Consider the following 12,633-nt stretch of genomic DNA (forward strand, 5'->3'; position numbering starts at 1 on the left):
GAAAAAATATAGGGATAAAAGAAAATTGATACGATTAAGGGTTAATAACACAACAGTTGAGCTTGATTTTAGTACACCACCCTGTATAACAATAACTGTAGTTTTCATGTGAGAAAATAATCTGGAAATTAGAAATGGTGTTAAGTTCAAGTGAAAACATGTGTGACAGAAAGTTTCTAACCGACTTTAATGGGGGTGATTCGATTCTTCGTTCCCCTTTAACGACACACTACATACTTTCGCTTGGACAGAATGGTTCAATTCTTTCTCGCATTTCGTCGTTTTTGTTCTAAACAATCGCCTCGACTTTCGTAACGAATATCAGCGGTAACGAGGTCCGAGTCTCTAAGAGGGTCCTAAAGTCTTTCATCTTAACGGGGTTGGATCTAATTAAAAGTTTCTTTCGAGCATTTGCCGAGTTAAAATGATTAAATAGCGTTATATAGTAAACGTGCAAGGATAAAGGCCATTAAAATAATTCTGTTGATAAAGAGTTCATTTTCTCTGATCAAGATCGTTTCGTCGGTATACTGACAATGAGTGTTTAAATTTTCGAATGATTCTCCATTAATTCCGTATCTTTTCTGGTTCGAATATTTCGATGAAGTGATAGTAACGCAAATAGAAATTCACCTTATATTGTTTGTACTTGACTGCTTTGAAGCGTGTGCGATAAAAATAAGGTGCTTGAAAAACTCACCAGCTCCAAATGCCTGTTGGCCATTTTTGTCATCGGTCGGTGTATCCTTTAAGCTTCCAGGGCCACTGTCTGCGCCTCCAGTGGCGCTATTGTAAACAAAAGAAAATGTAAATGAGTTATTTATATCTCTTCATATACTTTGAAGTGATTATTTATTTGAGGTTATTCTTAGCGAATTTTCAGAAAGCTTTTCAACACATATTGTTAATTTGAACCAATAACGATCAACAGATTTGTAGCATTCGTAACATTTTAATTGGATGACTAAAATGAATGGTGGCCGCTCGAGAGTTTTTTAAAATTGATTGATACACAAATTGCGTGATGTGCACGAGCGAAAATATAAATACTGTCAGTTTAGTTTTGCAGCATACGCCCCTCGCAACAGTCACGGGGAAAAGACGTTTTTTCGATTCAATTTTATTCACCACTAACGGTAAAAAAAATATGACACAAAAATCAATTAACCTCCTCCCTCCGAGAAAAGGGTCATTGTTATCTTGTGCAAATGCAGCGTATATCGTAACTCGCAAATAACGCATCGATTCAAAACCAATATTTAACTTCTACATGTGTACACCCTTCTGAAACTACGAAATTGCTTCGCGTCATGGATAAACGAATTTTACAAAAACTCCACCTTTCTTTTTCCATCTAGATTGAGTGAAGAAATATATTTCAACACGCTGGAAAATAAATTTTACATTTCTTTCTCGAGTTCCAACTTCGCATTACAAAAACAAAAATTATTTAGCATATTTGACTTTTACAAGTAACATAAATACTCAATTATAATAGCTAACCTGTGGATAATGTTTTTTTAACCAAAAAACACTGCAGTGACTCATTTGTTTGCAGAGCATATGTCAATGTAATTTCATACTAACGCAAATACAGCTAAATACATAAAAGTCATCGAAACACCGATCGCTGTACTAATTTCTTGTACAACATAATCCGCGACACGTGATTCCGCAGGTGATAAAGTTCCATAGCCAATTCCACCATAGCAATGGGATTAATAAATGTGGGGTAATATACAGCTAGGAGCAAAAGTGAACACACAAACGATGTTTTTGCAAAAATGTATTTTTATTTAATGTCTGCATATAGAATAAAAAAAGAAAAAATACACAGTATTAAGTACAATATTTCAGCTTTCCAAAAAAATTTAAACAATGATGATATTATTATTTTGCTAAATACAAATTGTTTTCGTGTAATCGGTTTTGCACCACAATTCATTTTCAAATAAACATTTCATATTTTTATGCATTTAATACTTTGTCCAGAAGCCTTTGGCCTTGGCAGTGGCTTGAATGCGTTTAGGCATACTTGAAATTATATTTCCACAGTATTCTGGAGGAGTAGAATATCACTGTTGCTGCACTCTTTGCTACAAATCATTTATTGCCGTTGGTGGATCATTGTAGTTATTCGCTAATTTCATTTTTAAATATGCCCAGACAGTCTCGATAGAATTTAAGTCTGGGCTTTGAGCAGGCCACGACATTGTTTGAAATTGTTAAGACTCTAGCCAATTTTTAACGCTTTTTCCAGAATGCCCTGTGGCGTTACCGTGTTGGAAAACAACATCACATTCTTGTACCGGCATATTATCAACAACATCGAATAAATTCTGTTCTAACATAATTTTGTAAGTGAACTGGTTCACCGTACTTTCAATTCGATGCAATGGACCTGCCCCATATGCCGTGAGGCAACCCCATATCATGACTGAACCACCGCCTTTAATTGTCTGTTTAACATGCCGCGAAAGGGATTCATGTTTCCTTTTCCAACACCACGAACGTCCATCCGATAAAATTCGATTTATTTTAGAGTCGTCTGAGAAAATCACGGTTTTCAATTGTTCTTCATTCCAATTTATATATTTTTGACAAAATTCAAACGAGCTTTAATATTTTTCTTTGAAAGAGCAGGTTTCTTCTTCTTCTCCATTGATATAAAATTAGCTTCTTTTAATGCTCTTTGAGCCGTCCACTTGCTTATTTTCTTTCCAACATCGCTTTCCAACAACTTTGCAGCCATTGACGCCGTCGTCGTGTCTTCTCAAGTTATATATTTTGTTAATCGTCGCTTGTCCTAATAAGGCAATATTTTTGGACGTCCTCCGAAAGATGTAGGAACATCATTACAATACCGTTTTCGTATTTTATGTACTACAGCTTGACTAACTGCAAACTTGTCGGCATTTTTCAAAGTCTTATATAATGGCTTCATGACAGTATGTTAATGCGTGTTACTGCACGAACAACGAAAGTACAACTACTAGAGTACTCCCGGACTCGAATAACACCGGTCACTGTTTACAAAAAATATATTTACGTTTCTCAGCCACAAACGTTCTAATACGATGCAAAGCTAAAATTTTGTACTTAATGCTATGTATTTTAGTTTTATTCTATTTTATATGCAAACATTAAATAAAAATACGCGTTTGTAAAAATATCGTGTGTGTGTTCACTTTTGCTCCTCACTGTAGTTGATAAAAAAACAGGTGACGCGTTCCATCGTAATTACATCTGGTCAAAGCTATTTATAAATCGTCAAACAAAGACCCATACGAACATTTTGATATAAAAACAATTTGTATAATTTCGCCCATAAGTAGTTGACTTTAAATCTCACAAAATAAAAAATTGTTTGAACAGTAAAGAACTAATCCTTGTTTCTATTTATGCATATTTATCATACATGTTACTCATTTTTAAGCGAACGGCGGGGTCCGGGTTCGACTCTAGCGTCTCCTTGTGAAAAGAAAGATCTCTCTGATGGTTGGGCAATGTGTTAACCCTTTGCAGTCGCAGCTATTTTAACTTGAAAATTAAACATTCCTTTCGACCTAGAATAATTCCATTGTATATAATGTTTTTCACTTTATGAATATGAGATTGATATACTACCTCATACAATATTGGAATGTGTAGGCATTGATTACATACCAACATATTTTATAATGTGAACAATATTGTGAATAATGGTACACAATTTTAAGTGGTAACTCTGAGCCACTCCGCGACTACTAAGGGTTAAGTTTTATTAATGAAGGGAAATATTTACGAAAACCACTAACACAAGCAACCGAATGAATTTACGGATCGTAAATGAAATAATTAAAACTGTCTACCTCCCGGGGGCTTAAAACCACCATGACCTACATATGGATCATATGATCGTCTCGAAGATCCCCAGAAATCTTGAGCGGTTCGACTAGTTCTGGCGAGGCGAGGGGTTAATCCTGTTTATCCAGATTGAACGGCTTCGAGGCAAAACACAGTGGCTCCTGGCGGAGCCTATTTCTTACCTACTGGCATCGTCTTCTTTAATTATTTCTTCTGTAGGGGGCTGATTATTTAGTGGTGCTGGAGCCTCGGTCATTCCAGCTACTGATTGGGATTCGCCTTCGTTTGCTGGTGCGCCACCGCGGCTTAATCCAGGTATTCCACCGCTTAACCAGCCCGTCATCTGCGTTTTCACTCCAGCCAGCATTTCCAACTTGCTACTGCCACCTTTGGTCGGACTGGAAACCGCAGGAAACGTGTTTTCAATCCACAAGATTCTTATATGTGCCGCCGAGAGCACCGCTTGATAGTTTCAACGAAAAAAGGAGGCAGTTTCAAAGCGTTGCTTCGCGCGGCGCGGCGCGGTATCTCGAAAACGAAATGCTCCGCATGTTAACAGGAATTCAACCCGAACGAAAAATCGCCTGGGGGTAACGAACGTTCGTTGGGAAAGTGTTTTTTGTTTTTCGCCGCCGCCGTGTTCGCATCAGCAACGTTCCCAACCATTCGAGAAACTCGACGACCCGCTCCTGCCGCGCGACTGTGTATCGCGTTTCCGGACGCGCACATTTACGTCGAAAAATAAATTCGATGCGGGGAAACTGAACCCTTATTGGAATTTTTCGATAAGCAAGATACACGTTCGAGGCTCACGGTAATGGAAATCGGTATGACCCAATTGACTATCCTCGAATAAACTTTTAATAGGTTTCGCCTCGTTTTCTACCCCGGTAATACCGAGACACCATCTTCGCTGGATAAACTTATTAATTCGATGGACAACTATACGAGTAGAATCAGAATTGGCTGGCATCTGGAACTTTGATCAAAGGTGTCACAAATATCTTCTTGGGGGGGGGGGGGGGGTGAGAGCGACGACGAGAATCAGTGCATCAAAACCTATCAACGATGCATCGATTCTGTAACACCGGAACCATCGAGCATCGGACGCAACTGGTATACACGTTTCTTTACAATAATCACCAGAATAGATCTACTGTGATTTCTAAATTTTATTAAAAAATTTATAGCATCAATAACTTGGAGAAAAAGTTCGGAGCCATTGTGACCCGTCTGGAAGTTCTACTGTTAAAAACTGGAAATATCGCTTCGTATATTCAAGTATCGAATATACATATGCTATTTCAAGTGATTAAAACTTTTTACCTCAATCAAAGGAAAAACTCGATGCAATTTATCATTTTCATGTTCGACATCGACGAATTGGTCGTACATCCGTCCACTCTGAGAGTTGATCTACATATGTAGTATGTAACATTCGTAATTTTTCAAAGTGAAATATTAAACTTTCAATCTGTATTAAATACTCGAAACAAATCTTTTTGAAATCTTTGAATTGAATGTTCCAGCAGCTTTAGGTTATCAACAATTTCAATTTCCTTTTAGTGGCTTCATCATTGCAGACCTGGTACACGGATTTCTGTTTTGAATACATCAAGAACAAATTAAAAGAAATATCCTATCGCTCGAAGGACCGGAAACGCAACGGTCCCGCTTTTCCATTAAGGTATCGGCAAAGCGAAGAAACTGGCCATTGGGAAATGATTCGATTTTCGCTCGTGTCCCATAAACATGTCTACGAACAAAAACAGTGAACGGAGCACTGTTGCCACTGTAACTCGTTTAAAAAGTAGGGTAATTGTAAATGTTTTACCGTGGTTATAATCGTGGCCCGTTAAACATACCTCACCCTCTTGACTCGTAAAAAATACCATATCTCGACTTCCGACACCCTGTTTCATGGAGAAACGAAGCAAAGGATACGCGGTGAACGCGGTGATACGTAACAATGCTGGTTCCCGTAATAACTGGTATCGGATTCGAATCGAAGACAATTACTTCGAATTAGTCGCCGCACTATGCGATTATCCCCGCGCGCGCAATACCGTTTTTCGATAATTCACTCCCTGGCGAATGTGTGTGTGGTCTAGCTAATCAATCGTTATCCTACCCTCCATTCGGTATAGGAAAGTTCAAAAAATCTCAGCATCAACTTGAAGTATACTTGAAATTTCAGGGGAATAGCAATTCGAACGTGTATTAAAGCCGAGCTGCTAGAAGCAACGGGGGTTGAAGAAAAGTGGAGAGATTGAAATTAAAGGGGTAGTTATAAAAACACGAATTCCTGGTCTCGTTACGGAGGGTCTAATGCTGTGTTATACACATTACTACAAAATGAAGATTTGTATGGGAAATGTGAACATTATAATTACTGTTAACAATGTTCGGAAATTGAGGAATAATATGTGGTAAAGTGGTTGCAAAACGTGTTAAAAAACAGAGATTCTCATTACCATTACCTATACGAGATTTAACAGTTTCGCTAGGAGAGTGGGCCGCGTTGGTATCGATTGCGACCTATATAAAAGATTACGTCTCCGACCCCTCCGCCCCCTTTTGTGGAAATATAGGTTCCCAGCTGTTTTCGGCATTTCTTTCATAGCCGGTTGAAGCCGAGTACGATCGAGACCGTCCACGTACATTCATTCGATCATATATTCTTCACCTTCTTAAAAGAAAACATAGCCTGAGGTTCATTTTTCCTCAAACGAATAGCCCGGAGCGGGATCGGACATTCATTCGATGCGCGGAGGGAACGTTTATTTCGAATCGTTACCACGAATCCTCGAGATGAAACGAACTAAGCGACTGACCAGTAGATTACTCAATTATGCACGAGCTTTCGCGTACACCATCCCCGGCAATACAGAAGGCGAAACATTTACCCCTATTTTGCTTCTTTTCCCTCTTTTTTTCCTGCCTTTCGCGCTCCTGCCTCCCACCTCTTTTATTTTCCACGAAAATGAAACGCATGAATTAAAGGGTGGCTCGATAGCGTATACGTGGCTCGAAAAATAGGCGCCAGACGGTTTTGCCTGTGTGACGCCTCGTCGTTTCCACCCACACCATGACCGACAAAAAGAAGAACAAAATATTCTCGAATGCTGCTGAATAAAAGGAATTAAATTAACGGGCACACCGGCGGAATCATTTAAAAAATATTCAGGCTCTCGTGACACGAAACAGGTGTCAACGCGGAGAGGAAACTGAAGATGACAGTTATTGAAACCACTTGGGAGGAAAGGGAACAGGTACAAAGGAGCGCGTTTCCATGAACTAATTGAACTACCAAGAAATTATCACATCGTGCAGAATTTTTCCCTGCCATTTTCCTAATTTTACTCGTAACGTATTCTTTATCTCAATGATTAGAACATCCTTGCGGATATTTTGTAACAAATATAACGCCATATTGCACAAGTGATTCAATTAAAAATACTGAATATACAATATTCTATTCGAAATGAAGGTGACGATAGTGACTAAACTGGCAATCACCGATTTTGACGACCACAATTCTTACGAATATATTATATCGTCTTCAAAGAACAAAATTAGGTAATATGAAACACATTTAGTCCCAGATTTTGGAACCAGTAGAGCTATTAACATCCTTTTAAAGTGTTTTGAATGTTTAATGAAAACGTTTAGGTATATCCTATTAAAGGTACGTTTTTTCTTAAATTCAGCAGCTGCGAAACAGTCAGAATTTCATTTATATTTTCATCCAACAGGTATTCTGGTCATAGAGATGCAAGAATAAACGGTTCGTTCTACAATTGTTATTTTATCAATATTCTTAGTCCATTCTATCCTTCTAACTTTATTTTGTAATTGACAAAACATAGCAAGAAATGTTAGAAAAATTAGCAACCAGTTTACTGGTTTACCAGTTTACTACAAGGATATGCCTTCTGGCTTTTTTAATAATAAAAATGGCGAATAAGTAGTAAGAATTAAGAATACTATATGCCCGCAAAAGAAATAATGTCATACTGTGGTTGGAAATTTTGAATCGTTTATGTATTATAATAACAAAAATATTCTTGGATTCGACGTAGCGGTCGTTTTCGGTTCTTGTGGAGTAAAACGATTTAATGGCGACAGTAATTTGACGTCGACGAGGAGCTCGAGGTGCATTGAAAAGTGGTGTACGGCAATGGTACATGTGCTATGGTGTCCTCCAGGTCACGGAATCTCCCGTCTTCGAAATCCATTGAACCTGATGCACCTTTTAGAGTGTGTGGCTTCATAAATGTCATATTTCATGCTCGAAACCAACCGATAAAGCCTATGCAGAAGTCTCGCGTTCTCGAAGCGGAAAATACGAAATATTTCGTAGGGCACGGGCGGTTGCAAATTCACGAAATTGAGAAAGAAAGTAAATATAGGGTACACTTTAATATTCTGGTTGCATCAGTATTTTATACGATATACAATGGAATTGTTATAAGAACAGCAAGAATTTTCTGTTTGACAATGAAAAATTAATAAAGCCTGGACTGCAAACATGTATAAGTGAGCTTATATTTCTCTAAACCCCTATGGTATAACTGGAAAAACTACCATATATCTTAAATAGGAAAACACTACAATTGACTTTTCATCGACAAAGTACGCTATAGATTCATAAAATCCGCAGTCTGATAAGAATAAACGAAGAAATCCGATACGTGAGAAGCAAACCTATCACTTAAAATCGCGATTTTTCTACGTTTCAATGTATGTCGGTCGTGTATACATATATACGTAGCCTGCAATCGTTTCGACAGATCGAGATACGTCTTTATCTCTAGGAAATTCGGATCATAAACGATCACGAATAGCCTAGCTCGGAAAGAAAGGTTAAGTGTAAATCCGCGAATATCGAAACCATGTTAACCTCATTTCGGATCATGGAACGTCGTAACTTTGTCGCATGAATAGAACTTTACGTAAGCGGAGGAACGGTTGTTATCGATCTTATTTCAAAAATGCACCAAACATTGTTCCCGAGGTGCAGTTACGGTGTTGCTCCGATGCGTGAGGAGATCGTGCAATCAATTGGCCGTGAACCGAGCGTCTCCGGTTAAAAGCAACCGTTTCCGTTTGACAGGCGAAAAACATTCGCGTCAAGTGACACTGCATTGCATCGCGACCGTGCATATATCACGAACACGACTGTGTCACAAATCGGATTAACTTCGCGCGAAAGTGTGTGCGTAGAAGAAGGGACGTGGTGTTCGTATCGGAGGAAATGCGACGTTCGATATTTAAATAACTGTACATGCACGGTATCGTGGTACTCACCTATCTTTCCTCTCTTCGAGGACCTCTCCTTCGGCGACAGGAGACGCAACCTTCTTCTCGGTCGGAATCTCGACGCTGCCGTCTTCAGGCTTCTTTCCCATCCACGTCGATACTTGATTAGTTAATCCGGTGAACATTTTCAATTGTTCTGCGTTAACTGTCTCAACACAATGTGCGTGATGTACTGCTCTTTCAGCTCTTCCTATCTCCTATGCTAGCAGGAACGTTACTGAAACCCGTGCGGGCTCGGAATGACGAGAGACGGGAGAACTTCTCCGTTTTGACAAGTGCGCAACCATAGACTATGCACCCCCTACACACGCCATTCTGTTGGGAATTGTATCAACGATCTTTATATTCACCACCAGAGGGCTACAAGCTGATTCGTCATTCCCATTACACATATATAGTTGGTCTTTTTATTTTATTCATAAAAGTTTCAAAGTATTTCAAAATATCACAAGATTTTTCCGAGAACAAGATTGATCATTGATGAAATATCTGTCTTCTTTGAAAGTTTATTAGAATTAGGCTTTAGTATATTGTGCTGCCTCCTATATAGTCTCGTTTTTATCTTGGATCAGATCATGAAGTTCATGCTGTAGCTGTAGACCAATCACCATACGGGATTTCGTGTCTCACGATCTGAAATACCAACATATTTCTTCACGAACGATAAATGTTGGAACTGGATTGAACTAGATCCACGAGAACATTAGATCATATCAGATCATATACAGCCAATAGCGATTCTCTACCCTCGCACGCATTGTCGCTATTGGCCGAAAAATCGTCTTCAAGTTAGAATATACACCAATACACTTTGCCTATGTAGCCATCTTCTGGGACAATTTTTCCAAGAAAGATGTAAATAATTACATTCGGCTTGTCATAAACGAAACAATAAACAGTCATCAAATATCATGTTATAGTTATAAGAGAGACCTGTTAAATTCGGCTTCCAGGTGTGGAACGTTTTGATATATGTCTTGGCTATCGATATATAATCAGATTTAATCAATTTTCCTTGATCATGACACAAGAATCACAAAAAGAGAAATTTAACTTGTTCAATACTCTGTCAATCTTATTGAGAGCCGTTAAAAATGAAAAAACAACCGTGGATCTTAGAAATGAAGCGTCCGTTTATGGAACTGTAGAACACACTGACGCGTAAGTGACTTTTCTGAATGTTTTTGTTGTTTTTATTATTGGCACAGTGTTTAAATTTTCATGAACTCACAGTTTCATGAACATTGTAATGAAGGACTGTGTCTTTACTGATCCTAGAGGAGATTCCTACAATTATGACATGTTCTTTGTTCAAGCAAGAAACATTCGCTACGTTCACATCCCACCAAAAGTAAGTCTTTTAAAAAACAACATTTCTACATAACGAATTTAGACTGTTTATTTCTAAGATACATTAGTGTCGACAACACTGAACTGAGATGCTGTAGATTTTTTATATCCGATTTTGAACCGTGTTTGTAATATGGCCCAACTATTTCAGTTAACTTACCCCAAATTTATTATTATTTACAAATTATGTGTCGTATTAGGTTACTTTTCTATGAATGCATTCTAGTAAGTTACCCAGAAACGTAAGCAAGTTCCTATATCTCTAGGAATTTTTCAGCTTGTCAGTTGATCATTGAACATCTGATTACAATCAAATTTTGAACACTAACGCAGTATTTATAATCAAACAAACGGTATTACATATTTGTATTCAAGTAATCTATGAATTAAACATTTCTTTATTCTTATCTAAGTAAGACACTTCCTTTGCGAAACTTATCTTGGAAATATGATAAGAGCTCTACATTCGGTATATGCACCTTTACAGTTTAATTTTGAACAAGTGTTCATCAATTTTAATAGAACTGCTGTGAAGTCACATAGATTTTCGTGTCTTTTAACATCCGTCGCAACTGTTAAACATTTTTGTACAACAATGTCAGACTTCTCAGCTGTGCAAGTTAATACAAATAAGCTAAAGATTCTTGATTATGATTGCATTGGGTTTGACTTAGATAACGCATTAATACGTTATAATGTGACAAACATGGGACAGATGGTATATGAAATTTTGGCTGATTATTTAATAATGGAGAAACGATACAGCTCGAAACATTTATCAAAACCACTAAAAGACAAAGACTTAGATTTCATGCAGAAAGGTTTACTTTTAGACTTTGAAAGGGGAAATCTTCTTAGAATAAATCCCGAAGGGATAATTCAAAGAGCATGCCATGGAACAAATTTGTTAAGTACTACAGAAATTAAAGAAATATATCCTAATCAAAGGTGGGAAGTTACAGATACCTTTTGTCGTGACATATTGTCTACATGGCAAGGTCCTACATCAATGAAAATGAGAAGTTTGCTTGATTACTTTGATATTTCAACATCTTTGATTTTTGCAAGATTGATAGATACTATTGACGAAGAAGAAGGAGGATCTGTAAATACATACAATGTTTGGCCCGATATGTTAGATGGATTAATTAATATGTACCATAGAGACCACTTTAAATTAACAAAGGGGAACTTTTTTGCTAATATAAAAGAAGACCAGGATAAATACTTACGCAAATGCAGTGCGAAGACTATATCGTGGCTTAAAGAGTTAAAGAAACATCGTACTACATTTCTTATTACTGGGTCATATATTGATTTCGTCGAAAGTATCGCCACTTATGCTCTTGGAAATGACTGGAAATCACTGTTTGATATTGTTATTTGTTACGCAAGAAAGCCTGGTTTCTTTACTAAAGATGAACCATTTTTACAAATAATAGATAATATAGAGGGTGAAATAGTAGAAAGTAAAGATCTAATTCAGGGTGGGATATACAGTCAAGGAAACTGGAAGGGACTTGTTCAGTTCCTTGGACGCGTATCGGATAAGAGTAATCCTTGTTGTATATATTTTGGTGATAATCTTATACAAGATATATATACACCCAGTGTACATGCACAATGTGATACAGTAGCAGTAGTTGAGGAACAAATGTCAGAAGGAATGGTACACCAAGGATTGTCACATCCAGATGAAAAAATATTGAATTCAACATTTTGGGGTTCTTATTTCTGTTTGAGAGATTCAAATACTAGCATGGATTCATTATGGGGCTCTGTTATAAAAAAACATGCAAAATTGTGTATACCAGAAATAGATGTAATCGCTGAACAACCATTAGAAAAATCTTATTTATGTTTTTCTGCATCTGGAATGAAGTATGATGGATACTATCCAGCAAAACCACTCAGTGTGTCAACATTTTAGCACTTTAAATGTGCTAATTTAAAAATTTGTTTTAACAAATTTGTATTAATATATAGTATTCTATTGTAATAATTATATACATCATAGTAAATTATTTTTCACACAAAATGTGAGCACTAATTAATATATCAAACATTTCTAATAAAAACAAATTTTTGTCACATTTTTAATATATTCTTTATTTG

General features: G+C 37.2%; 2 protein-coding genes across 7 annotated transcripts in view; one reads left to right on the forward strand and one right to left on the reverse strand.

Annotated features, from left to right (window-relative positions):
* Window positions 1-9,461, reverse strand: part of Sap47 (Synapse-associated protein 47kD) — a 159,520-nt gene extending 150,059 nt beyond the window's left edge. The window contains exons 1-3 of one of the 4 annotated variants that reach the window (XM_076447699.1): window positions 9,157-9,444; window positions 4,029-4,244; window positions 701-786 (exon numbers count right to left, since the gene is read on the reverse strand). In XM_076447699.1, the coding sequence (XP_076303814.1) occupies window positions 701-786; window positions 4,029-4,244; window positions 9,157-9,293 (439 nt within the window). In that variant the 5' untranslated portion in view covers window positions 9,294-9,444. Of the gene's footprint in view, window positions 1-700; window positions 787-4,028; window positions 4,245-9,156 lie in introns of all 4 variants that reach the window. The other 3 variants (XM_076447700.1, XM_076447701.1, XM_076447702.1) reach the window with 3 other exon arrangements.
* Window positions 9,462-9,871: 410 nt separating this feature from the next.
* Window positions 9,872-12,633, forward strand: part of Nt5a (5' nucleotidase A) — a 128,463-nt gene continuing 125,701 nt past the window's right edge. Inside the window, exons 1-2 of one of the 3 annotated variants that reach the window (XM_076447695.1) lie at window positions 9,872-10,329; window positions 10,447-10,519. In XM_076447695.1, coding sequence (XP_076303810.1) covers window positions 10,190-10,329; window positions 10,447-10,519 — 213 coding nt within the window. In that variant the 5' untranslated portion in view covers window positions 9,872-10,189. The other 2 variants (XM_076447694.1, XM_076447693.1) reach the window with 2 other exon arrangements.

The sequence above is a fragment of the Lasioglossum baleicum genome, chromosome 3 (genome assembly GCF_051020765.1).
Source record: "Lasioglossum baleicum chromosome 3, iyLasBale1, whole genome shotgun sequence".
Lineage (NCBI taxonomy): Eukaryota > Metazoa > Arthropoda > Insecta > Hymenoptera > Halictidae > Lasioglossum > Lasioglossum baleicum.